The 27327-nt window shown below is 41.8% G+C and overlaps 1 protein-coding gene across 1 annotated transcript; it reads left to right on the plus strand.

Annotated features, from left to right (window-relative positions):
- Window positions 1-1712: 1712 nt before the first annotated feature.
- On the plus strand, window positions 1713-26528 carry LOC139306956 (interphotoreceptor matrix proteoglycan 2-like). The gene is made up of 21 exons (XM_070930921.1): window positions 1713-1791; window positions 2330-2539; window positions 3822-3988; window positions 4222-4250; window positions 4731-4763; window positions 6068-6108; window positions 8323-8820; window positions 10840-11213; window positions 11337-11498; window positions 13791-13849; window positions 14162-14182; window positions 15688-15941; window positions 16293-16354; window positions 16456-16690; window positions 17257-19088; window positions 19180-19399; window positions 21696-21906; window positions 22283-22468; window positions 22603-22852; window positions 23987-24064; window positions 26475-26528. The coding sequence occupies exons 1-21, from the start codon at window positions 1713-1715 to the stop codon at window positions 26526-26528; spliced, it is 5055 nt and encodes a 1684-aa protein (XP_070787022.1).
- The last annotated feature ends 799 nt before the right edge of the window (window positions 26529-27327 follow it).

Consider the following 27327-nt stretch of genomic DNA (forward strand, 5'->3'; position numbering starts at 1 on the left):
GATTCTCTGCTGGAGGCTGACTTCAAAATAAAACCATCTCTGTCGGTCAAACAGGGAGAATTTCAACAGTTTCAGTGCGTAAAAATAAAACAATTATAATTACAGATGCAACATCAGTATTTGTCAATAATATTTTGAGACGATTGCAGAATAAGAATCGTTGTGTTTTCGTTTTCCATTTTCCGTCCTCTCCGTTTCCTCTCCTCGCGTTCCAAGTTAATCCCATTATCCAGTAAAACAAGTCTGCCATTGTTGACTGTGTGAGGCAGCGGGGGGGGGGGGGGGGGGGGGGGTCACAGTCTGGACGAGGACGCGTGTAATTATAGAAAACCGACTGAGTGAAGCAGTTCAGTTTGTAATTTCATGATCTGATGTGACTAGTTCATGTTTTCTGATCAGTATGTGTGAACTGAGGATCTAATTATATTTATATATTTGTTAGTTGGATTATGTAACATCTGAACAGAAACATTTCTACCCTAACCCTGTCATATGATGTATATGAATAATATATATGTAATATACAGATGATTTGTTATATGATTTATTTGGGATTGACTGATTTAAAAAATTGGGGTTTGAGGCAGCGCTCCACTATCACCTTTGACCTTTTAATGCGTAATAACGTGACCTGCGTCGTGTTCAGGTAATCCACTGTGACCAGTCGGCCATGACGACCACCTGGCTGAGGAGCGACTCGTCAGCTCGGACTGTGATCCCGGCTCAATTCTGGAATCCAGTTGATTTCCGGTTGAATTCCTGCTGGATCTCCTGCCCAACAAAGATTTCTCCAACTGGGCTCGCTGGTTGTAATTACTTACTTGGGACTATGTTTGTATTCCACTTCTTTTTAACCTTTTATTGTGGATATCTTCTAAATTGAGGGTCTGAGTATAGAGGGTGTTGTATATTTTACAGATTTCAAGGTCTTAATAGTCAGAAATGTGTGATTACACCTTCAGGTATACCTGAATACGTTTCAGCTTTACCGGAGTGCTCTGATCAAACACTTGGTATGTGGATAAATGACAATTAGACAATAAACTCCAACACTAACTCGAACATAACATACATGTACAGGGCTTCTGTGGAATGGTTGTGTTGTATTAAGATCTTTCGTTTTGTTTGATTTATTTCAATGTTTTTCTTTTGCACCTTGCAGTTTTACAAATTTACTGATTTAGACCTTGTTAAAAGCATCACTTACACAGGTGAATCATGGGAAATTAACCATTGAGGAGCTGTAGCAATGCCCCAGTAGGAACCCATCCATCATACCTGAAGTCTCTTATATTGATTCTGAGTGGTAATTTAGTTTTTCTAATCTGTTGTTTAAACTTGAACCCTGAGTCTTGGTCTTTCTGCCTGTTTGTTTGACTTCCTTTAAGAAAGACTGACCCGTTGCGCCGAGGCTCTGACAGTCATCCACTCCAGCAGCTTAACAAATAGGATTAGAGCAAAGAGAAAAAAAATCCCCAACAGCAAAGTCCCATCTGCTCACCTGAGAGAGCAACGGGCAGCCCGGCGACGCCACGTCAGGACCGTCCCGAGCTCTGGGGAATATCCATCCACTGCATTCCCTTGTTTTATTTTGACTAATGCCATGCGACCTGGTGGATGGACGACGGTGAGAAGGGAGCCGCTGATGAGCTGAGGAGGTGGAAATAAGAAGCAGCGAGTCAGGGGCTGGAGGTTGACATTTTTTTAGAGAAATGGCAGGAAAGTGTGGGAGGTTGGTGCTGTGGGCGCTCGGGGTCGCGCTGCTGTCAGGATACATCTACATGGAAACAGGTGTGGATGTCTTCATCTTCTTTAACTGATGTTTGTGCTTCTAGAGCTAGTTTTAACTACTTTATGTACAGTTAACTAGTTTAGTCCAGGTGTTCCCTACCTAGTGGTCAGGCCCCTCTAAAGGGTCATGAGATGATTAATGGGACAGATCTGTTTTCAGTTTTTGGACGTTTCTCTCATCTTTGATTATTTGTGAAATTTGACCTCTTTGGGCCTTAAACAGTTTTTCAAATGAAACAATCTGACAAGTTTAGAGGAGAAATGTCTCTTTGTTGGAACTGACAACAACTCATAAACATCTGAAACATGACGAGGAGACACAACTACACACTGATCTTATATAGAAGGTCACAAAACAATTTGAATCTGTAAGCACAGCTTTCACATGAATGTAGTGCAGTAAAAGTACATCTCCCTCTGAAATGTGGTGGAGACAAAGTAGAAAGCAGCAGAAAAGATTCAACTAAATGGTCTTTACTTCCCACCACTGCTTTCGCTGACTGTCTCTCAGAGTTTTCTGATTTTCGGATGCCTACAGATGCTACTCGTGACCGGAAGGTGGATTCGGAGGAACATGGCGGATATTTGGGCGAGCCAGTGGTGGACTCAGATCAGCTCTTATACAGACAACATCATGCTCTAACTCGAAGGAAAAGGAACATCTTGTTTCCCAGCGGAGTCAAACTTTGCTCTCAGGAGACATTTGACCAGGCCGTCACCAACCACCTCAGCTACTTCCACCTCAGAGGTACGTGGCTTCCTGGTTTTGGATCCCCTTTTGCTTTGTCTTGTATTTAAGAATATTTCAGATGTGCAGAAATTCCCTTTTCCTCACGTTTTTCCCTTCAATGCTTGAGATGTTTCACTGAAGCTCTTATCCAAACTGACTTACAAGCTTAAACTCCAAGTCTGCCGTCATTAAAGGCAGCCGATCCCAGAGAGGTCAGAGGTCATGCAGAGCCAGATGCACTGCAAAAACATGACCTTCTTAACAAGTCATTTAGTCGCCACACTTCAAGGCTTTAGTTTGTTGTGTGACAGCCTAATACCTCAAATATGGAGATAAACTAAAATAACAAGCAATTTTAAAATGGCAACCTGGACTTTGTGGAAAAGTGTCATTCTTCACGATTTTCTGACATTTCATAAACCAAATGATTCATGAATTACGTGAGAAAATTATCTGCAAATGAATCGATAATTGTTACAGTCAAGAAATATTGATACTGGACTGCAAACACTGTCATGACTTGAACTCTGTTGATTATAAGAAACAGTTAAATAACCTTTACCTTCATTATTGTACTAGATATTGATAAAAAAAAGAACAGAAAACACTGTCGACTGCAATGAAACAGTCAACTTGAGTAATGTTGATCACCACAGTCACCAAACAGCTGATGCTTACTTTGTCCAGATCTGGTTCAATGGTCTGGTTCAGCCTTTGTTGCCTTCATTTTCTAAATTGAGTTGTTTGTCTATTTTGGACCCAAATTAGGAAATCCATGTCTGTGCATATGGTGCGGTATGGCACAGAAAGGTTGTCTTTGTGAAAACATCCTGTTCATGCTGAACAGACTGCAGCTACAAACAACAAACAAGATCTGCTGATATTTGCAAATCCAACTTCTCCAACTTCCTCAGAGTCTTGTCCATTTCGTCATGATGAGGGAGGGGCGAGAGAATACAGCTCAACCAAACCTTAATATCCAAATAGACACATAAGCTAATTCTGAGCAGAAAAAGTAGTTTTTACACACTATCACCTAAATTTATCTTAAGATAAACACACTTGATCATAGGAAACTGGATTTGAGGGCAGATTTAAGTTTGAAATTTGTATTAGTTTGTAATATTACTCATTTTGAGGACCTCAAACCCGTCAACTCACCACCTTAAGGGGACCCTTCCTGTTATGGGCACCTAAAATCTGGTCCTCATGCTAGGGAGTTTTATTTCAGGATTACAACTTGAGTTGAAAGCTAAAACTTTAGCTTTGTTTGTAACATGTTGGTGTGTGTGTGTTTTAGTCTGTCAGGAGACGGTGTGGGAAGCCTTTAAGATCTTCTGGGGCCGTCTGCCGGAGTGGGACGAGTACCAGGACTGGGTCAGTCGCTGCATGGACGGCTCCGTCAGCGTCATGGACATTGGCAGCTTCTTCAGCCAATCGGAAGAACACACCAACCTCATCAGGAGTGTGAGTACACCATTGTTTTACTTGTTTCGGTGTACAAACGTTTGGCCAAATATGTGAACAAACTTTTGTCTCCTTTCAAAAGCTTTACAAATAAATTTACCAAAATATAAACCAAGATGAACATTTGTCCGTATCCAATAAGCTCGTGATAAAACTTCAAATAAATATTCTTATGTCATTATCTTATAAACTGCGAGACTTTTCTTTGCTGATGATGTGTTTCTTTCTCTCAGAGAGTCACCATGGCTGCTGCGACCAACAGGTCAGTTTACAACTCTGTGTTTCGTTAGCAAGTCTCGTGTTCTTGTGCTGGTGTTCATGAACCTATTAAAGAAATGCAAAAAATATTGATTTAACAGTCATTAAGTGACATGTCAAGTCTCTGAGTCATCTTTTTTTAAATGCGTGAAAACACATTCTGCTGGTGAGTTTATGTAAATATTTTATACAAATTTGTCTGACACCTTTGAAGGAATTTAAAATAGTTATTATTGTAGATAATCTAAAAGTCTTGTAACTAGTTGGTTTGCTTAAAATATAAAAAAATATTCTCACCGTCCTTGCTAATTACGGTGTCACGTATTTTAAGGAGAATTCGACTCATAGACGTGACACCAGACGCAGTGACTTGTTAAACTTTTTTTTTTTTGCAATAACTCTGCTGTTATAAATGAAAGGTATAGACTGAAAGTGTCTGTGGTTGTGTATTGACACCTGTGCTGTGTTTCATCACCTGCTGCAGTGTGGCCATCACCTCAGGCCCTCCTCCATGCAGGTAGGCCACCAAACACCAACCTACTGAGCTGGCCTGGAGTCCGATTTAAACACACAATAAACTCTTTATTTATTAAAGATTTTGGCCTTTATTGAAAAGCTGGTAGTATAGAGACAGACAGGAATTACAGGCAACAAACAAACCTTACTATGAATGACAGTGAGGCAAATATCCTATAATACGTCTTTTTCTTGTCCATGTATTTAAAACTGCATTAGACTGCTAAAAGCTTTGGAGAAACTGGACTTAGAGACTGAACCCAGAAACAGAAAACTGTCACAAGTACTTTGCTGCTTGCTTCATGCTCAGCCAGATGACTTCTTGTTTTTGTGTTTCGGAGGAGCCAATTTATTTGTGTACAAGATGCTTGTTTGTTGTCTTTGCTTTGTTTTGGCTTGTTGCACTTTTTTACAGTTGTGTGGTTTTTGTTCATTCTGACTGTAAAAATGCCTCGGCCCAGCTTTGTTGCAATGGCTGCATTTTAATGAATTTAAAGGGGAATGCCAACTATTTTAAGGATTCACAGATGTTTCATCATTGACAATGAATAGGACTCAAAGTTTGTTTCTGTCTGAGGTCCTGCACCCAAATCCTTGTTAAATGTTGTAAAGCTTCTTTTTCTTTGTTATTTTCTCTAATTTTTTGAGTTTCAAGATGAGAAACACTATCTGAACTGTGCTGGGAAACAGCAAGAACACAAAAGAAATCTTGAAATAGGCGAAAATTCCCCTTTAAAAATAGTCAAAAAGTACAATCTGCTTTGGCTCAGCAGTGCAGAAGCTCATTTTACTGATTTCTGTTCACAACAACAGTGATCATGTCTGTTGTTTGAAATGATGTACTCTTCAGATCAGAAATGTACACTCTTTTACTTTATCTTTATACTTTAATGTAATTGATTAATCATCACCTCTGTCCTGTAAAAACTGTGTGTCTTTAAAACTTTTCCTGAGCCAACAGCCCTGTTTTTAGTTTCCTTTCTTTTTACACAATCTAATGGAGTTTTGAATTGTTTATTTAGCTTAAGAAGTAGAAGAAATAAAGGAACACTTCATCTAAGGCTGCAATTAATTATTCTCATTATCAATTAATTTCAAGAATGATTTTCTTGATTAATCATTTATTTATTTATTTGTTTAGTCTTTACCATGAAAAAATACCCAACATATTTTTGTTGAGGTCAAGGTGAGGCCTTCCAAAGTCACAGTCTGACAGCAAGATAAATCTACCAACAGATTTCTCAGTCTGTCAGCTGGTTTAAGTTGTTGTCTAAATGCTTTGCTGTCTGTTTGTCTCTCTTGCAGCTCGGAAACAACAACCGTCCCGACTGGAGAAACTCTACCAGGTAAACACACATCTGCAGCTCACTCTCTGAAAGCATGTTTAGTTTGATACTTGAAAACATGGAGAATTTCAACCATTTCAGTTTGAGATTAGTTTGGGGAGCCTTACAATCCTTCACAGACAAGCAGATTCTGCTTTTTCTGCAGCTTCAAAAATGTTTAAATAAAAGCAGAAAGTATTTGCGACTTATTTCACACTGTCTTCTTCGCAGTGAAAAACTACCAGGCATACCGCTTTTTGGTCAATAACGTATTTTATTTTTATCCAAGATGAAATTGACATTACTTTCATTTAGTAGATGCTCTTATCATTCAACCTCCACAGGAACAAGATAGATGTGTAGCGTAAATGCAGAGGGAACACATTTTATAGTAAGTCATCTGTTCATGCATTCATTGTGTAATGCATACGAAGTGTTCATTTCCACTTAACAGTTATGTGTTTATACATTTCTTTTACAGCTATTATGGCAATTAAAATGTTGACTAGAGCCAAGAATAGCAAACATTTCTGTAAAAGTTAAACTTAAACTTGAAGGTAGTAGATAAGCTATTTCATTGAGGGACTTTATCTGACAACAGGTGGTTAATAGTGTCACAGTGGTGAACTCTTAGTGACCCATTGAAAGTCTTGCATGACCCCATGATGGGTGGTGACCCAGACCATGAAAAACAATGGTTGTACAAACCTAAATGTCCGTACCAGTTTGAAAGTCTACTGTCAGCTGCAATCCCTCACCTTACACCCCAGTCTGTCTTATGTGAGGGAGGAGTGGGTGCAGGAGGCTGATTCCCGTCACACGCTCTGCTCTCAGAATAGATCTGTAAGCCTATTTACAGGCAGCAGTCTGGTCAATGGAGGGAGGCTGAGTAGAGGAACAGCAACAGAAATGTAGACGTGACTGACTTACTACAGGACAAATACCCGGGTTAGTGAGATCACAGCTACAGGTGGTTGTTCTGTGGACTGAGCAGGGGTGTATACATCATATGTCTCTAACCAGCTTGTTTGCAGATTGTTTTATGTTTTTAACAATTTTGTTTAAGGTCTTTCAAAGTATCTACATCCAGTGCAGCAAACCCAAGGTCTCTCCACCCGCCCCCCCTCAACACAAACAAAAGCACCAACAAAAAATGTGACAAACTATTTACATGTTTTCCTTAAGGAAAATAGTTTGATGCAGGAATGTCAAAGGACCACCAAAGAGCCAGTTCTGGTGTTTTTCACTTTTTAAAGACGAGTTGTTTTTGGGCCAACCTGGAAGTTTCTTTCTTCACGGGGATGCCATGGCAGATTTGCAATGGAGCTTTGAGTAGCATGTAAAGTTGTGTAAGCTAACAGTATTCAGCTGTAGAGTTCTCACTTGAGATAATAAATGGATATAATGTACACCTTAGAACAATCGAATCTTATTTTCCGAATAAACTGAAAACTTTTGTTGGAAATTTAGCCAGAATCCCCAATGCCCCAAAACCACTGACTCCGTACAAACTTGCAGAGTTTTAGAAAAGGGATTCCAGTTCATGTAACATTAGCCAGGCATGATGGATTTGTCTGTGCTTTGCTTTTCTGGTGCTCAGACCACTTAGGAAGAATTTAAGAACCACTTAAGATTATGCCCCAGCTACTACAGAACTAGTTTTGGGCATTATAGCTCTCTGAAAGGGTCTGGATCTTATGGCTCTGTTCAGTAGTGCTAAGATTACACTCCTAAATGAATGATGGCACAAACAGCAGCTACAATTGTACATAGGACATTCACAAGGACAACTGGCTTTGAAGGTTATGTTTCCTTTGCAAATATTACATTCAGCTCTCAGTCATGACTGATTTGATTCTTTTCAGCATCCTACTCTAACTAACTAGATAATTGGGGGAACACACAACAATGTCACTTTGTGATAACAGTTCTTATCCAGTCCGAATTGTACCAAACACTGAAGGACAAGACACATTTTGATCTGTTCTGTTCTGTTTTGTTTTTTTACCACCAGTATGAATAGCATTGTTCTCACTGGTGAGAATGAACTGCTTGAAACATGTTCAGTGACCATCTGTGACTTTACTTGTAGGCCAAAAAATTTACTTCAATCCATAAAAGCAGAAGCATTTGTAGTATCAACTTCTTCACAAAACAGATCTACCTGATTGTGGTGTCATATTTGTTGAATTAAACCTTGAATTAATTTTTTTTACGTGTATTGTCATTGTACAGGGGAAGATGTCATAAACATCAGATTGGAGGCAATCACAACTGGCAATGATGACCTTCCACCAGGCTTTGAGGTCACTGCTTGGACCCCTCCACCCGAAGGGTCGGTTCAAGAGGCTACAACATCGTTGACTGAAATTCTCGTGGATTTGACCTCTGAGGCTGCAGTTGCTGCCATGCCAGAGGACACTGAAGACATCCAGGAGACTGGAGGCATCACTTCAAAGAGTCCACCTTTAGTCATCACTGACACTGAGGTTCCCTTGGAGTCTGAAGAAGTAGATCTTGAGGACATTGCAGAGGATACTGTTGCCACAGAGGTTGCTGACTCTGCTACCCACAAGCCCTTAGATGGGATTGTTGAGGAAGTGAAGGAAGACAAAACTGTCCCGGATACAAAAGAAGAGGACGCTGTGGCGGAAGACGACAAGATCCTTGAGATCATTCCTGAAGATCTGGATGTATCTGATTCCGAGGTGATTCAAGAAGTTACCCCAGAAGGTGAGGTGCCACCCTCAGAGGTAGTCACAGAAGCTGCTGTTGTGGTTCCTGCAAAGCCCACTATAATGCCTACTACAGAAACTGTCACACTGGAAGAGTTATTGCAGGAAGTATCCCCAGAGCCTACTGCTGAGGCTCAATCAGAAGTCGCGATGGAGAATATCCCAGCGACAACTTTTGAGGTCATTGTGGGCCCAGATGTCGAAGAAATTCCAGACAATTCTTTGGATATCAGCCCAGATATAGCCTTGACTGAGAATTCACCAGAGCCAATCGAAGAAACAGTACCAGATGCACCTGAATTAGTTGAGGCAGCAATTCTTGAAGAGCCTGAACATGACATACAGAAACCACCTGTAGAACATCCATCAGAGGCTGTTGTAGAAGCTAGCCAAGATGAAACTGAAGTCAGCACAGATGCAACACCAACTGTATTTCTGATAACAGATCCATATTCAGAAGAAGCTAAAATATTTATAAATGTGACTCCAGAACAAGAATTTGTCTCTGGCGTAGAAACAGAGGTTCCTTCCCAGGCCTCTATTCTGACGACAACAGACATGATCGCAGTAGAAGTTAGTAAAGACATTGGCGAGGGCAAAGCGCCAGATGACAAAGCAATGCTTATGGCCAAGGTTACTTCTGAGCCTGCTGTAGTGATTTTACAATATGACAAGGATGAAGACACCTCCTATATCACTGAGGAGGTACCACCAAATCCTACAGTGGGCGACATGGAGGCAAAAGAGGAAGATACACCGGAGGAGGAAGCTTTAGTTGTTATTCAAGATGAGACAACCTTTACTGCTGCTGAAGTGGAGTCCCCTGAGGAGAGAACAAAGACGGATGTAAAAGACCTGATTGAGACCGTTGTTGATGAAACAGCTGAAGAAGAACTCGCAGTTGAAACAGAAGACGTCACTGTGGCAGACGGAGAAATGATAGAAACAACAGAGGAAAAACTACCCGAGGAAGCAACTGTTACTGAAGAAGATACAGCTCCTGTACATGTCACAACAGACACAGCAGAAAAAGAACCAGTTGAGGCTGCAATAGAAACAGCAATGATTAAAGAAGGGCCAGTAAAGACAGTCGATGAGACTACAAAAGAAACAGAGGGAACAATTGAGGCTACAGGAGAACCAACTGAAGGTGGAGAAACACCTGAGGCACCTATAGAACCTGTAGAGAAAGAAGGACCAGATATAACTGAAACTGCACAAGAAGCAGCATCTGCAGTAGAAATTGTACAAAAACCTAAAGAAGAAACTGTAGAAATAGTTGGGCCTACAGGAGGTGCTGCAAAAGAAACAGAGCCTACTGAAGAAGCTGCTGTAGAGACAGAAACCGCAAGAGAACCACCACAGGAAACAGAACTTGTAAAAGAAACTCCCAAAGAGGCAGAACGCACAAGTGAACCAGCACAAGAAGCAGAACTCATAGAAGAAATGACAGACTCAGCAGAACCCTCGGGAGGATCAGCACAAGAAGTGGAACCTGTGGAAGAAACCGCAGACCAAACAGAACTCACAGAAGAACCAGCACAAGAAGCAGAACTTGTTGAAGAAATTCCAGAAGAGAAAAAACCTACAGGTGGAACGGCACAAGAAACACAACCTGAAGTAGTAACTGATGAGGATAAAACACACGAAGCAGCTATAGGGGAATCATTGGAGGACAGAGAAGAAGCCACTTCTGAGGCCTCAGAGGAGATATTGGAGGAAGAAGAAGGATCTAAACCAGAAGTTGCAGAGGAAGTCAGCCCAGAGACTCTTCATGAAACCCCTCCAGAGTCTGATGAAGAGATCACTCCAGTAATTGTTGTTGTTCCAGAAGATACAGAAGGTTTGTTGCCCGGAACTGAAGTGGAGGAAACACTTGAACCAGAGGTAACTTTGGGACTTCCAGGAAACTCTGAGGTAGTTCCAGAATCCAAATCCTTCCCTGAAGTTGAAAGAGATATTGTCCTAGAGGCTCCAAGTGAATCATCTCCTGAAGTTGTGACTCATGCCCATCCAGGGACTACCCCAGGGGGAGGAATGACTGAAGCTGAGGAGGTCACAAAAGAGTTTATTGATGAGACTGTCATCGAGGTTGCACCTGAAGAAGAAGGCATCCCAAGTGAGGACAGTGTCCAGGTTATCACAGAGGAAGATGAGAGTATCTCCTCAGATTTTACAGCAGAAACTGCAGAGGAAATCATGGCTGAGAGTACTCAAGATACTGCAGTGGATGCCACTGAGGAGGCCACCCCTGGTGCCTCTTTGGAGGTCACAACCAAGTACGTAGTAGAGTACAACAACGGCAACTTCCCCGATCTAACAGAGAGGCCTTATGATGTAGATGACAACTTACTTGGAAACAACGGCTTTGGGTTGGAGGACGAGAACTCAGTAAGCAAATATGGATTGCAATAGAATGGCTGGGTAGTGACTGACTTTGAGGGACTTTTTTTGTCCCAGTGCCGGTAAGATACCAAATACCAAACATATATCTGTATGTTCCTGCACATTCAGATTGGTAATGAGATAGACGACCCCTTGCTACGCCCCCCGAGGCCCATGAGGGACCAGGTGGTGGAGCTGAGCATCAAGCTGAGAGGAGAAACCTACAACGATGCTCTGAGAGACCCGAGCAGCTTCCACTACCAGCAGCTGGCCAAACACTTCACACGAAGGGTAAGAGGATTTTTAAAGGTCACTGCTTTATGAACGTGATGATGACAGAGCAGTTTTCAATGTTTAAGTCCAGTATGTTGAGGAATGTGTTGATTTTAAGGGAATACGTTAATTTTTAAGGTTTTGAGAATAGGGTCAAAAGAACTATTATTCTGAGATATTACAATCTTTTACATCTGTAAATTTAATTTTAATTTATAATTCCAAACAATCATAAATTTACAATCCACGGTTATTCACCCCAAACTGCTAATGTATCAGTACTACAAACGTTAGCTCTAGTTGTGTGCGTTCATTGACTTAAGTCTTACTCAGGCGAAGTGCTAATTTGGAACTTTTGGAGTCGTGTGTAGCTTTGCCTCAATTCGCACCGTCCAAAGCAAAATCACGTTCACGAATGTTTTTGTATCAACTATAGATGCAAATGAGCAGCTTCTGAAAGTTTGAACTCACAAACACAACCAGCTGGTAATTTATGGAAGATTTGCTTAAATAATCTCCTCATTTATTTACATGAATAAAGCTTTAAGTTGATATTTTTAAGCCATGCTAGCAGCTCTAGTTATTGAATTTGATGAACTTAATGGAGATGTATTATTATGATATGCTAAAAAAAACAATTCAGCCACAGCACACGGAAACTTTCAATGAGAATGAACACTATTATCATGTCTGTGTGTCAGGTAGATTATTGGCTCTCCTGCTGCATGCCAATACTAATAGCATCAGCAAAGCATTCACCTACCTTGAGTGAAGTGCTGAGCCAACAATTTAGCATACTCTATGTTGAGTGAGGCTTCAAGCTAACTCTTGAGCATATGTTTTGTTGAAATGTAATGTACAATGCTATAAGTCAAGTCAAGTCTTTCTCAACATAGCTACGTTAGCATCAAGCACCAGAGCATCTGCAGGAGAGACACACATGATTCTTATCACTGTACAGAGAAGTTCATGTTTTTAAGTATTGACCACACTGTTGCACAGATGATGCAGTGAGCTGCGGTTGGCCTGTCCACCTCCTCCTTTTCTTTACTCCTTTCTGTCATTTCTCCTCTTTGACTCCTCTCTCTGACGTCCAGGATGCACACTCATTACCAAACTGACTTGCTTGTGGTTTCCTACAAACTGCAGACTCAGGAGTTTGGCTCTGGTTTAAAGGCCTTGCCTGTTTTTCACGCATTAAGGATCTTCACGCTTTAAAGCTCAGTCTCCTCGGCCCTGCCAGCGATCGGCGATACGACCCGCTGAGGCAGAAACAGAGCTGGAAAACTTCAGAGAACATACAGAATACGAGCAGTGACTCACTTTGAGTTGGTGGAAAAACAAGCTGTGCCAGGAAAGCAGAGAGTGCTGGTGTATTCCCGTACCGCTGGGAGTTTTTCAGGCTCCGCTCCACCGTTAGTGACGCGGGAAGCCAGTTTATGGTTTGAATGTTGGGGTCAGAGTCATTAATGAAGGAATATGAAATGGATAACAGGGCTAATAGAAACAGCAGGAGTTCGACTGCAGCAGAGAAAAGAGTAGAGGCAGTAGAGTGCAGCCATAGGCCACTGAGACCCAAACATGTTGGTTTTTATTCCAAATGAAAGATTTCAGCAGCAAATTTCAACAACGGAGACAAAACTATTATAAAAATCATGTCTTTACCTAAGATACTGGTGTTTTTTTTACATCAAAACAACAAATTTACTAAAAGTAACATTTTTTATGTAGTGTACTATATTTACTTTCAGCCATTTTATTTGAGTGGCAAACAGACATGTTTTATATTATTACAACTGTGTTTAATTGTACTGTCATTCATCATGTGTTCATACAGCAGCCTCCACTTCTGGCTGTCCACAGGAGTTATAGGTGTTAACAATGTATTACATTTTGATTACTGATTATAATCTTAATGTTAAGTGCAGCCATAATAATTTCACATTGAGTGTCCTTCATGATCCATGTTAAAGAGTTATGAGTTCCACATATTGATTCTGTCTTCTGTCCACATGAGGAAACATCTGCATTGATTTCGAGTGTATCGTGTTCAGAACCAATGTTTTGAAGTGTTTCAGGGCTTTAATACTCTTTCGTATCAACCTTTGAAGGGTTAGGGTTAAAGTTTAGGTTCTGGTTAATGACTGAATTACAAGCTTTAATAGATTTAAAAAGTTTGTTGCTTCAGTCATGTAGAAACAGACTTCACCTCTTTGACCTCTGGAGCTACAGTTTTTTGTTGCTTCACAGAAACAAATAACACATCTGAAAAGCTAAAAATGAAATGAACTTTTCTCTTTTAACTTCTAGATTGAAGATGCATTTGAGAGGTTGCCGGGCCTCAAGAACGTCTACATTGTTGAATTCAGGTAATGTTTGCGAGTACAATCCCAGTAACGTGCCGTCCTGAATGTCCACGTGTTCAAATATTTATACTTAGAAATGTCTGAAGACATCGCCGCTGCTTTGAGAACTTGTCAGCAGAAAGTGATGAAATCTTTTATCTGAGACAGAACTCAAGACAGAAATTGATCTTAAACTTTTCTTATGTAAAGCTACAAACAGATCATTAAGATGCTTAAATTCACATTTTAAACTTACACTCAGGTGGAGTAGATCATAAGAGCCTTCATTTTGGTTGGATTGCATGTATTTATGTTGTGTTTTGTTTCTGTTCTCAGGCCGCAGAAGGACCTGGAGCGGTAAGTTTGACGAACTTTTCAGAACTTTTCTGGATGTCTGAGGGTATTTTTGTTCTTCTCAGACAGTTTTATCTCTATGTGTTAAAACTTAAAAAAGCATACTCAGTCATCCAGAGAGCTCTGAAACAGCAGGTGTGAAGGTTCAGCAGAGTCTGATGAATCCAGTCTGCTGTCCCTTTAGTGAGCAGGGCCTGATGGGTAATTCAGCTGTCATGTTTGAGATCAGGCAGAACAATGAAAGAAACAATGTTCAGTTCACTGTAAAACATATCTTATTCTTAAATTTTGTCTGTTATTGAGTGCTGGAAACCGTTATTTTCATAACAAAAGGCAATCAGATCTATCTGTGGGTAGGCTGTTGGTACGAGAATGTTTAAGTGTGTATGATAAAGTCTAGAGGGGTGTGAGGAAAACATATTGTGTGAGGTGAAAGGGACAGGTATTGTAAAAACAACAGGAAGTTAGTTATTGTAGTTTGTCAGCAGGTGGAGCTGTGGAAGTGACTCACAGCTGATGGACGAGATTAAGATCCTTTAAAACATTTAGAGACTTGAGAGGACATCATTATCTCTGATGTCCATCCAGAATAAATCACACTGTTTTAGAAGTCTGAATCCTCAGTGACTCGTTCAGAGGGATCTCCTCATCTTGTCGTCGTGTCCTCAGAGACCGTCTCCCCTCTTAAAGTCCCTTTCACCTGCTTGTCGCAGTATTTAAGAGCTCTGCTGCTATTCTGCTCTAATTTCCCCTAACCCTAACCCTTAATGTCCTTAACAATAGTCAGTCACCTGTTAAGTGGGATAAGTCGCTCGCTGCTCGCCGGCCACCTGCAGCCGCCACAGGATTACTGTTAAAGGTTTACGACAGGCTTGCTGACCTCCCCCTCTATCCAGGAAAGCCCCCCCAACAGAAGGTTAGGCTGTCACACTCCGACCACACTGATAAATTCACTTTGTGAGCTCAGAGACTCTTAAACCTACCTGAACTCTGCAGAGTCGTAGAAAGTCATCTCAGAATGAAGCCTAAAGTGCCGAGCTGAAGGAGGAGAAAGTCGATACAGTTGTAAAGTCCTCTGGTTCTGGTTTCCTTAAACACTCGCATCGGAAATTAATCTGGGAGTGAAGGACTGAAGTCAGAAAGATGTGAAATAACAGACAGGCTCAACAGATGTCCCATTATAGGATGGTCATAATGTGCAGTGAGGCGTTTCCAGTTGGTTATTTGCAGGTTAAAGAGGTTGAAAAGTGAACATTTTTACATGTCAAGATAACTGTTGTTATTATTGTTAGTGACTGTGAAGGTCCTAATGACATGTTGAAATATAGTATAATATAATATTACCCAGTTTTAACCCGGACGTCTTGATGTTACTGGATACTGGGTTGTTCAAAGCTAAACCTTTATTGTAAAGAGTAAGAGAAGACTTTAACGACTCAATCTTGGACAATAATGACTATGAATTTAGACTCATTAGAGAAACATGCCCTGGTCTTCTTCCCTCTCAGGGGTTTGGTGGTTCTGGTTCACTACGCCATCACTCTGGAAGTCGACAGCGGTGGCATCGCCAACGACACACTGGATTTCATCTCTCTGCAGAACAACCTGGTAGAGAAGAATTACCCCGGAGCCGCCGAGCAGCCCACCGTCGTCTACACCATCACCGACTTCCGCAACTACATCACCGAGGCCCTGCACAAAGACAACTTCATGACCAACAGCAGCCTGGAGGTGCAGCCAGACTCTCTGCAGCTGGAGAACGGTACGATACTGGAGATACACTTGATTCAATGTTGTTAAGTTCAAAGAAAACTTTCCTATATTCAGTACCAAATTACAGATTAATTGGCTGTTATAAAGATGGTGATGATGATGTTGAGGTTCCAGTTTGGCCCTCGGTTGAGATTCTGCCAATCAAAGATAAAGAGGTGAAATGTTTCAGCAGCAGAAACTCAGGAACAGCTTCCTGTGATCCACACTGTCAAATACACATACCAATAACTTTAAATGAATCTCTTCTATACAGTATGTTCCCTTTCAGTGAATTAGATCCAAGATAGAGTTAAGAGGGATGTTAACAATGACCCTAACAAACCTCCACTCTTTTCTGCAGTGGAGAACTTGTTACCTGCTGTGAAACCTACGAGCCGACCGGCTGACACCTTCGACAACATGGTGAGTTAAACTGAACAAAAAGAAACTGATACAGCTTAAACGCAGACATAATGATCCATTAACATCAATACGGCTGAAAACTGTTGAATCCCTTCTTTCAGGATAATGTCCTTGCTGCAGAGAAGCCTCCTGACGCTCCGAGCCACGAAGAGGATAGCAGCGACATTTTCTTGAAGAAAGACGACTTCCTGTTCGACTCCTTCGACCCGTGGAAAGGTCCTCAAGGCGACGTGGTGAGCGAGAATGACGTCTTCATGTTCGATGAGAGCACAGCTCCTCCACCCGCCGCTGAGTTCCCAGAGAAGACAGTCGACCTGCAGCCAGCAGCACGAGAGAGTGAGTACATGTTCAATCAAGAGGGCCTTATCATATCAGTCTCTGTCTTGTTGATGTCCATTGGACTGCCTGACCAGTACATCATTAAGCCGATATTTGCTTGGTCAATATCAGCGTTTGTGCAGTTCAGAGCATGGACTTTATCAGGAATTAAAAACAAGATAATCCAAGACAAATTGACAGGTTTTTAACTAATTTTAAAGTGTTTTGGCAAAACAATCTCAACGTTTAACTTGATGCTTAAATTTTAAGTCAACACGAAAAAAAGTTACAGCTTCAAATTTGATCAAAGAACAAAAACTCAACATTTTACAGTGTTCAAAATAATGACAAACAAAATGATAGCTTTTGCAAATGTAATCTTGATAAATCTAAGCTGGCATTAATTCCTACTGAACCCAGTTAAAACCTCATCCTATCACGTCTCACTGGGATGTGAGACTGTAAACACATCTGGGTTTTTATATTTATTCGTTCAAAGTTTCCTTTAGTTTGAACTTCATCAGAGCTCTGAGGAGGGAGATCTGGGCCGTAAAAACCTCTCTATGTGCTTTTCTGGTTTACAGATAATGAAAATATCGAAGATGAGGGATTCCTCCTCAGTAATGCTCCTGCAGCTGGAGACGGTATCCCCCGAGGGGACCATGTGGTTGGTCCTGGAGGCTCCTCTGCAGCCGCCCCCCCTCCGCCGGTGAAACCTCAAACAAGCTCTGAGGTCACGCTGGACGAAGGATCTGGCTCTGGTTTCTCTGGAGACGGCCAGGGGGCTGATCTCTGGTCCTGGCAGCCAGCGGCAACCTCTGATGGAACTGGTTTCTACGATGAGGGGGATGGCAGCCTGGAGGTGCTGCCTCCCCCTGATCTGGAGGAGGCCGGGGATGAAGATGAGGAGGAGGAAGCCGTTGGTGTTGAGTCGCCAACCACAGAGAAGGGTGACTTAATTGTGATGGAAGTGAAGTTCACCAATGCTCCCCCTTTGCGAACAACAACAGTTCCTGCTTTTGAAGCATCAGTGCCGGGCAGAAGCATTGAGGAACCTTTCTTGGACCAGGTTTTGGTTACGCCGCACATCAGCACAGATCCTCGGTACTCAACCACCACTGAAGCACCTGTGTTCTTGCCTAAAGGAACCTTGACTGTGGAACTTTCAGTGCAAACAGTGGAAGCATCTGGCATCTACGATGACTACTCCTTGACCGAACCTCATACCCTTGCAGCACCATTCACAGATTCTCCTGGACCTGAAGCTTGGACTCAAGAGGCTTCTGTTTTAGCAGGACAAACTGATTCGGCAGTCGAGCTTCTAGAAACTTCTGAAGAGGTTGAAGTAACTACTGAAGCAGCAATAGTGCTTCCAGTGTCTACAGTTGGGTCTAAATCAAAAGAGTATGTACCTGAGAAGGAGGAGGTTGAAGTCATTGTTGCGTCTGAAGTCCCCGAAGTACCTGATACGGACGTGTCCTCAACTGAAGATTCACCTATCTTTGTAGAAGTCCAGGCAGTCACAGTCAAAGAATCCAGCTTTGATTTAATCACTAAGGAGCCACCTGGAGTTGTGGTATTCACGGAAAAACCCAGACTGCTGCTGCCAGAAACCAAAGACCACGATGAGGTTAAGATTTTAGAGGAACAACACATTGGCACCACTGATCCTGCGATAACAACGGAGCCTGCGGTTGGCAACCAAGACGAGGATGTGATTGTGGATGAAGTCATACTCGTCACCACAACGACTGCTGCTCCAGTCCTCACTTGGTCTGTGAGTTCTGACCACAGCAGCATCGCACTCTCACCTGAAAAGGACTCACCATTCACTCGAGTGTCAGATTCGGCGCCAGAGGACGAGGAACCAGTTCACCATGAGCACCCAAACCACGAAGATGTTGAAGAAGTTCCAATGAGCGATCCAACAGATGTTCTTCATTTGAAGCCATCTGTGGTTGTTGTGAACAAAACAGAAGGTGCTCCAACGGATAGCCTGGAAGGGTCGCCAGGTACTTCAGCACAGGATGAAGACATTGGTACCACATTGATGAATACTTCAGAAAGGGAATTAGGAAACAATATCCTTCAACCAACTTCCTCACTTCAGGAAGTCAACAACAACACCCCCACAATGGAGATCCAACCCTTCGAGCATGATTTTTCCGACGTGCCAAGCATCGACGTCAGCTTTGATGTGTTCCAGTATGGCGGTGTGGCAACTGAAGGTGACAGCAGTGGCTTCTCCAGTGGGGCTCAGGGGTCAGACCTGGACGCCATCGCATTACCGACCCGACCTGGCAGGGCCCTAACGGTGTTCTTTAGCCTCAGGGTGACCAACATGGCGTTCTCCATGGACCTCTTCAACAAGAGCTCCCCTGAGTACAAGGCCCTGGAGCAACGGTTCCTACAACTGGTGAGAAGTCAAAGAATCTGGTCTCAGTGAATAAAAACTTCTAGATTCATATGTAATGTTCTTCATACGTGTCTTCGTCTTCACCTTGCAGCTCGTCCCGTACCTTCAGTCCAACCTGAACAACTTCAAGAACCTAGAGATCCTCAACTTCAGGAACGGCAGCATCGTAGTGAACAGCAGGATGAGGTTTGGTAAGCCAGTTCCCAGAGGGGTCACCAATGTCGTCTACCTCATCCTGGAGGATTTCGCCAACACCGCCTACCAGACCATGAACCTGGCCATTGACAAGTACTCGTTGGACGTTGAATCAGGTAGGACTGAAATAAAGTAGTGGAGGGTTAGACTTTGACAGGTTTTTGAAGGCTGACAGTGACACATCATTTTAACACATAATTTATCCATTTTAAACTCTGTAGAAGCCTCCTGCGTCCTTCAAGACAAGACCACTTTGTTAGAGCGGGAGCTGCTAATTGGACCCTGGTTTCTCTCTTTATTTTTCCTTTAATTTAGTTCTTTTATTTTTCTTTATCTAAACCGAGGGTGAAGACGAATATATGATTTTTTAATTTGGGGCTATATAAGTAAAATTGACTCAATCTGACTGTCCTCATCAGAAAGCAACATATTTGGGTGTTTGTTCAACAGTGTAAGTTGTAAAGCAGGAAGTAGTGTGACCTTGTTAAAAAGAGGAGGAGGAGGTCTAGGTGGATGGTTGGGTCCTGGGTTTATATCTCATACCAACAGTCAATGTTGGTTTCTTTTAATCATGAAGATAGTTGGCCTCATGCAGGAACTATCATATGAACTTAATTATTTATTAAATGGCACAAGTGTTTTAAGGGAACTTCACATATTTATTTTCTTTTAACTACGAGCAAAATTCAGGTCTGTCACAAATACTTATTGTTCTAGACAAATACTAGAAGAAATACTACTAGTTTGTAGCTTCAGGGCGTGTTTGTTTTGACACTGAGTTGTTATAAGACTTCAGGCTCAGCAGTTGAATCCTGTGTGTGTGTGCAGAGTAACTCCCATCAGGACTCTGATCTAATACCTGAGATAATCTGTCTGGGAGGAACGTGAGCAGAACACACACTGACTCTCTCTGATGAATCAACATGGCCGCTGTTTACCTCCATCTGTTTCTGTCCACTGAGGGTCTTTATATCTGCAGCTTGAATAAATGTCTTGTTTATAATGTGGAGCATACATCACTTTGGGCCCTGGGTCATTGTGACGGCAGAATGTTTACAAACCAAACAATCGATTGATTAATGGAGAAAATAATCAGCTGATTATTCCAGAATGAACTAATAATCATTGGTTGATAGTTCAAAATGAGCACCTCAACCAACTCCAACAGTAACATCCTGCTTTTACATTAATGATGGGGAATAATCATCTAATGACAGAATATATAACAGGAGAACAGTCACAGGGGACATCCGACTGCTTTAATACTTTAAGGATATTTTACTGATTACATGACAGTGAGGTATTAGTACTTTTACTGCAGTAAAGGACCTGAGTACTTCCTCCAGCACTGTGAGTCAAAGTCACACCTGGTGTGAGATGTTACACCTGAGCGGGATGGAGAGCTGTTTGTGCTGCTCAGCAGGATGATTTCTGTAACGTGAGATTTACTGTCATTTCCTCCGCTGTGTCCATCTCTGCTGAGCTGCAGCTCTTTAATCTGTCTGAGCCAATCAGAGGAGCTCCTGACTGCCTGATAACCCTAATCTACAGCAGTGAGTCACTGCAGTCAGGACTCACTGGACCTGATAATCAGTTTACTCTCATCTTCACTGCGCTCTGAAGGCACATTTTCAATGTCACAAGCACACGGTCAACCATAAAGTCCACCTTAGAGTCATTATGAAAGGTTGTTGTTTCCTTTCAAGACCTTTCTAAAGACACGCTGGTACAAACTGTTCCCAGTATGAAAAATGTCCATGTTTCATGCTGCCACCTGATCAAAATTCATCCATTTTCAGAACCTTAGGTCCAGGTTGCGTTGGCAGGAGAGAAAAGTAGCCCAGATGACTTCTCCTCCTGGGGCGTGCCGAGGCGTTCCCAGACCAGACAGGACATGTAATCCCTCCCGTGTGTTCATGGTCTTGTCCCAGTTTGACATGCACCTAAAGGAGGCGTCCTTATCGGATGCTGAACCACCTTAACTGACTTGCGTCTCTACTTTGAGCTCTTTCAGGATGTCTGAGCTCCTTAGATCTGTTTTTTCACATTTAGGGTGTTTATCTATATAACTGTTCAGTGAGGACAGATAACTTCTCTATAAACTTGTCATTATGGTAAAATTAACACAGGCCTCTGATTTTGAGACTCTCCTCTAAAAGTTGGGATATGGAGACATTTGAACATTTTTGGGACATAAGAGTTACAGTACAGTACACTTCCAGTTGGTCACAAGATGATATTCAAAACCTTCGTAGCAGAGGAGCACTTTATTTCAGGTGAAGCAGACTGCCTCCACCTTATTATAAAAAACAAACCTGTGTATATGTGTAATGGAAGAGACTTCTCCTCCTCCAGGTCTTGTCCTTGTCTCTGAACCTTCTTCTTCTTCTGGGTCTTTGTTGTTGTCCCCAGGTGACCGAGCAGATCCCTGTAAGTTTCAGGCGTGTAACGAGTTTTCCAGGTGTATGGTGAACCGGTGGTCAAGCGAGGCCGAGTGTGTTTGTGACGCCGGATATCTGAGCGTGGACGGTCTGCCATGTCAGAGCGTCTGCGAGGTGCAACCCGACTTCTGCCTCAACGATGGCAAATGTGACATCATCCCCAGCAAGGGCGCCATCTGCAGGTTGGAAGAGGTTTTACACTCTTAAAACATCAGCACATAAGAGTACTCAGATTACTTTTCTTAAAGAACCGCACTGGTGACTTTTATTTATTTAACAACAGTTCTTTACATTCTGGTTGAGCTTTGTGAATCTGAATCTCAGATGTTTTAAAGCAAGAAAACAACCACATTTCTTTTGTGTCTTCTAAGTTTGGTTTTCCAACAACACGGCTTATTACTCTTCTTTTAAAAACGAAACCTCAAAGCTTTTCAAGGACTGTATGCAGAGGGGTTAAACAGACAAAACATATTGAGTCAATGTAAAAAAGAGATTGTAGTAATGACTGAAAAGGAGACGTGGTATCTCTGGGAATTGAACCCGTGACCTTTGCTGCAGGTGTCGGGTCGGAGAGAACTGGTGGTATCGTGGTGAGCACTGCGAGGAGTATGTTTCCGAGCCACTGGTTGTCGGCATTGCCATCGCCTCTGTGGTTGGTTTCCTCGTGGTGGCGGCTGGGATCATTTTCTTTTTGGCGAGGACGCTGAGAGAGCAGTATGACGGGGAGGACACTGAGGACCCTCTACGGTGAGCCACGACGCCATCTGTCTGGTTGTTTAAGTTCCAATTTAATGTTTGTATTGATCCGCCAACTGGTTGCTTCAGGGTTTAGAAAATTGGAATCACAATAATTCACTAAAAACAGTCTCGACTAAACCTAAACATTCTTCCAGACGAGGTGACAGTGTGCCGACCCTGGAGCGCGCCACCAAGTTCAACCCCATGTTTGAGAGTGACCAAGTCACCGCCCAGTACTACCGTCGCTATGACGACGACATGCCCCAATACTACCGCCGCTGTGACCCTGACCACCCCCAGTACAGCAGCTCCGTCAGCGCTGACGGATCCAGAGATCTCGGCAGCGACGAGATACAACACATCTACCAGAACACCACACTCACCAAAGAGGTACAAAAACACTTCTCCGTGTTTCTGAACACATTTGTAGTTTATTTTCTTTATTTCTGTGAGGTCTAACTCGCAATCGTAAAGGTTTTTACTACATACAGCTGAATGTCATCAGCATAGAGGTTTATTTTATTTATTTCATCTGCGGCCCAGTTGCAGCATATAAATAGAAAACAAAAGTTGTCCCAAAATTCAGCCCCGCAGGACACCATAAGTCTGGTAGAGAACTCAAAAAAGGGCAGAAAAACCTCTCCTGTGCTAACCCATTTTTCTCGTCGTTATATTAGACTATAGTCAAGTAGAATTCAAATGAAACAACAACCACAATCAGAACATTTTCAGGACTGCAGGGAATGGAAAGCCAAATTCAAATATTCCAAATATATAACTACTGCACTTCAGTACAATTTTGAGGTACTTCTACATGACTTGAGAATTTCAATTTTATGCTACTTTATAGTTCTACTCCGCTACATTTCAGAGGGAAATATACTTTTTACTTCTCTAAAGTTATCAGGTAGTTTGAGTTACTGGTTGTTACATGTGACAGTTTATGAATGATGTTGAGCTACAGATGAAACTATCCAACAGAATATCAAGTAGTTCAAATGTGCTCCACCAGCTGGAACATTAAAATGCTGCATCAGTAATGATATTCCAATAATATGATATATATAATAATATAACTCTCTGCCCAACAAGTATTTTTACTTTAATACTTTAAGTACATTGTGTTGTTAATACTTGTGTACTTTTACTTCAGTGAAATCTTGAATGCAGACAGGAGGACAGTATTATTACTTTTACTGAGCTCTTCTTCTACCACTGACGAGGCCCGATGGGAGCTAAAGGAGTCGAGGAGGCTTTGGCTCTTTGCCTGTCCTCATACTTTACTTTCTCCTCCTTTGGCTTCTGTTTGTGAAGCCACAGGAAGTGTTTAGTAAAATGAGTTTGACTCTTTGGACGGAGACGATCGAGTGTTGTGACGTTTTTTTGGCTCAGAGGTGTTTTCGGTCTCAGCAGGAGGTTTGTACTACGCAGACCCGCAGGACCTCCTCCTCCTCCTCATCAGTCTACAACTCGCGGCCTGGCAGTTACATAAACATGTTACTGACCTCTGATCCCTCTCTGCAGGAAATCCAGGAGCGTCTGAGGATAATCGAGTTGTGTACCAGAGATCAACACTTTGCGGACTTTGTGCGACAGACGCAAGTGTGAGTGTCTGAAATGATGCAAGTAACAAATTACGTCAGCTAATTTTTATTTCATTTTAGTCTTCATTTGTTCAAATGGACAAAGATTTGAAGAATTTGTTTTAATGATAATAACTATTAAAAGATAAAACATTAATTATATTATGAATGCATGAATGTAATTTATGATCTATTGCTGCACATAATAATAGCACAGTGTGAACTACACTTGAACTCTTTAACAAAGAAAAATACAAAAAATGTCGAATAATATTAATTAATAATATTTTAAAAAGCATTAAAAGGACTAAAACTTTAAACTATCAAACCCATTATATACTGTATAAACTACTGCTCATATACATACGTAAAAAATAATTTTAAAAATAATAACTTTTTCATCCATTTTTTCTTTTCCTGGCACAAATGGGCTTCCGTAGAATACACAAAATACACAAAATACACACAAAAAAATAGAATACTTTTGTTTATTACTACATTGTAATGCTTTACTTCCTGCTCTTATTGGCTCTCTGCCTGACCAATCGGAGCATCCCAGCCTGCACTCGCTGCCCCCTCAGGGGGATTATAGACTTTCTCGGTGGGTGTAAAGCCGAGAGGTGAGCCAGGATTCAGACAACACCTCCACCTGGCAGCAAAGCGTCCTGTCTGTCCACCTGAACCTGAGACAAATGACAAAAGACTCCACTGGACATTTGAAGCCTCCATCAGCCATTATGTTGAAACATTAGACAACTGCTTTCTCTGCTGAGACGTCCAGATGTGGAGTTCTAGTTCGACTCAGCCTCTTTTCTCATCTTTAGATTTGAATTCAGTTTGTTTTTATTCATCACAAAGACAGACGCTCAATTAAATGTCCTTTAATGCTTCTGATGAGTTTCGGTTATCTCAATACGACTGAGCAGATTTACATTTATTAACCCTCCTGACCTTCCTTCCGGTGGTCCACCTGCTCCAGGTCTCAGTTTCCACACAGACAGACTCCAGACAGACAGTCCAGACGTCACCGAACACCTTTAATGGAGTTTTCACATCAGGAGGAAATACTTTGGACTCTTCGACAGTCATACTTTATTTAATAATAATAAATAATAATAATACATTTCATTTATAAAGCGCTTTTCAAGATACTAAAAGAGGCTTCACATGACAAGTTAAAAAAAAGTCAAACGTCTTCTGTTTAAATCTTTGTGGACCACAAACTGTCCTGGACATTAGTTTAGAGGAAAGAATCACCATTTAATAACTGCAGAAAAATATCAGATATTTATGAAAAATCTTCATCGCTGTGTTGAAAGTGAAGAAGCTTTAAACCAAACAAACTGGAGTCCCGTTTTAAACAGAACCCTCTTCTGATGTTTTTAGAAACGTTTAAAAATAGCAGAAAGTTTTGGAGCTGCGTCACTAACAGCATCAAATAACAAACAGCAGTTTGACCTGAAAGATGGTGAATATACAAACAGTAATCTTCCTTCCTCTCTCCGCTCGTCTGTTTATGTTTGGTGTTCTTTAACATTTATATTCTGGGGTTTTTGTGGTTTGGAAGTCGCCTGTTTGAACCACATCACTCGCCGGCCAAAAACCACCAAACTAATCCAATTTACTCTTGTTTTGTGGAGCAGATTCCTGGAGAGGAGAGGGAGCTCCAGCACATAGCGAAGCCTGAGCCGGTGACCTAAAGGTACGAATATCAAGTTCTACTGAGACACTTTCTCCACTTTAATGTCGGACTTTATCCTTTTTACTTGTTGTTGTTGACTTTTAAACTTTTAAATTTATGCCTTCATGAACTCTGTCCAGATGTTTCATGTGTTTTAGGATAAAGTTCGATCTCAGACTCAGTTCTCAGACATAAAAAACTGCATCTTTAGTTCAAAAGGCTTCGTCAAGTCTAGTGTGTTGTTAGAAAGGCAGGAAAGGTTCAAGTCCAGTCCCAGTCCACATTTAGACAAGAACGCTCCAGCCCATTTTACCCAAGATGCTTTGGGAGCCGACCTGGGAAACCTTTGATGGATCGCCACGACCTGCGAGGCTAGGGTTTGTTAGTTTTTGTTAGCCTTCTTAGCTCGTCTACTTGTGGAAGGAGGGAAACACTGAAGAAGAAGAAGTGTCCTCGAAACATTAGTAAAACTTTCAACAGCAAATGAAAAAGCTGTAAACAACCAGAGCTTTTAAGTGGAATGTCTGACAACTAGCTAGCTAGTAACATCCATGAAGGAGGAGTCAGAAATGTGTGAATGAGATGTTTGCAGCTGCACAGGTTGTTACAAGTCGACTTAGGTAGCTTTAGTTTCTGTGTCAGCTGAACTATTTTCTACCAAACTGTTGGTCTCCTCTGATGTTTTGTCTGATCTGAGAACTGAAGCTGAGGTCTTATCACCTGTGTTCATCCCTGCGTCTCTTTACAGAAACCTGCCTTCGTCTTCGACTCGTGGAAGGAAGAGGAGTTCGTCTTCTGCTGACTGGAGGTGAAGGTGACGAAACGCTGAAGCTTTTGGGAGTTTCTTTTCTAAGGACTTCCTGCTCTGTTGGGTCGCCTGTTTCAGTGACCCTGAACTGAACTTTGACCTCTGCCAGGTCGCCTGTTCTCTGACCTTCACTGTAAATACTGTTTGCTTTGATCACTTCAGTCTCTGCTCATTGCTTTTTAACTTCTCCACATTTTCACTGCTGAGTACCTCTGTCTTACACTTTGCAATGGATTTCATGGCTTCCATCTTTAGCTTGAATTCAAGGGCTTCTGTTAGCGTCACGACCTGCACGTCACCGCTGTCGCACAAAGAAACACGTCTGAAGGTTTATTGGTGATCATTTGTGATGTGTTTTTTAAAACAGCTTTGACTCGCAGCGCCCCTCCTCATCAGTGCCTTCACTGCTCTGTTAGCTTCTTTGGGATTTGATGCGTAGAATCTCGGAGCCCTTGACGTCAGTATTCCTGTGTTTCCACAACAACTCGGATCATTAAGCCATCAGTCATGTTTACATTTCTCAATCGATGCTGGAGTGTTACCTGATGTAGAACATGTAGCCTGTCGGTGTCTTTCTGTGCATATTTCTTCCTATGTCGCTGAAGGTTCTTTAAATGTTCAACAACCAGAGAGATGTTGCACATGTTGCCAAGGTGTCAACATTTAGCCATAGAAACGTTTTTTAACCACTTTGGCAACCAGCCAAACATATTCTCAACTCTCACATCCTTTTCTTACAGATTCGTACAACAGCTACCGATTGGTCCAATCCAGAGGTCTGATGATTAACGAA

The sequence above is a fragment of the Enoplosus armatus genome, chromosome 24, assembly GCF_043641665.1.
Source record: "Enoplosus armatus isolate fEnoArm2 chromosome 24, fEnoArm2.hap1, whole genome shotgun sequence".
Taxonomy (NCBI): domain Eukaryota; kingdom Metazoa; phylum Chordata; class Actinopteri; order Centrarchiformes; family Enoplosidae; genus Enoplosus; species Enoplosus armatus.

Bases quoted from the DNA above. Each gene is read 5' to 3' on its own strand.
- LOC139306956 (XM_070930921.1), top strand. From the start codon at position 1,713: ATGGCAGGAAAGTGTGGGAGGTTGGTGCTGTGGGCGCTCGGGGTCGCG. The intron at 3,989-4,221 runs GTGAGTACACCA...TCTTTCTCTCAG, and splicing joins ACACCAACCTCATCAGGAGT to AGAGTCACCATGGCTGCTGC. The intron at 6,109-8,322 runs GTAAACACACAT...GTCATTGTACAG, and splicing joins GACTGGAGAAACTCTACCAG to GGGAAGATGTCATAAACATC.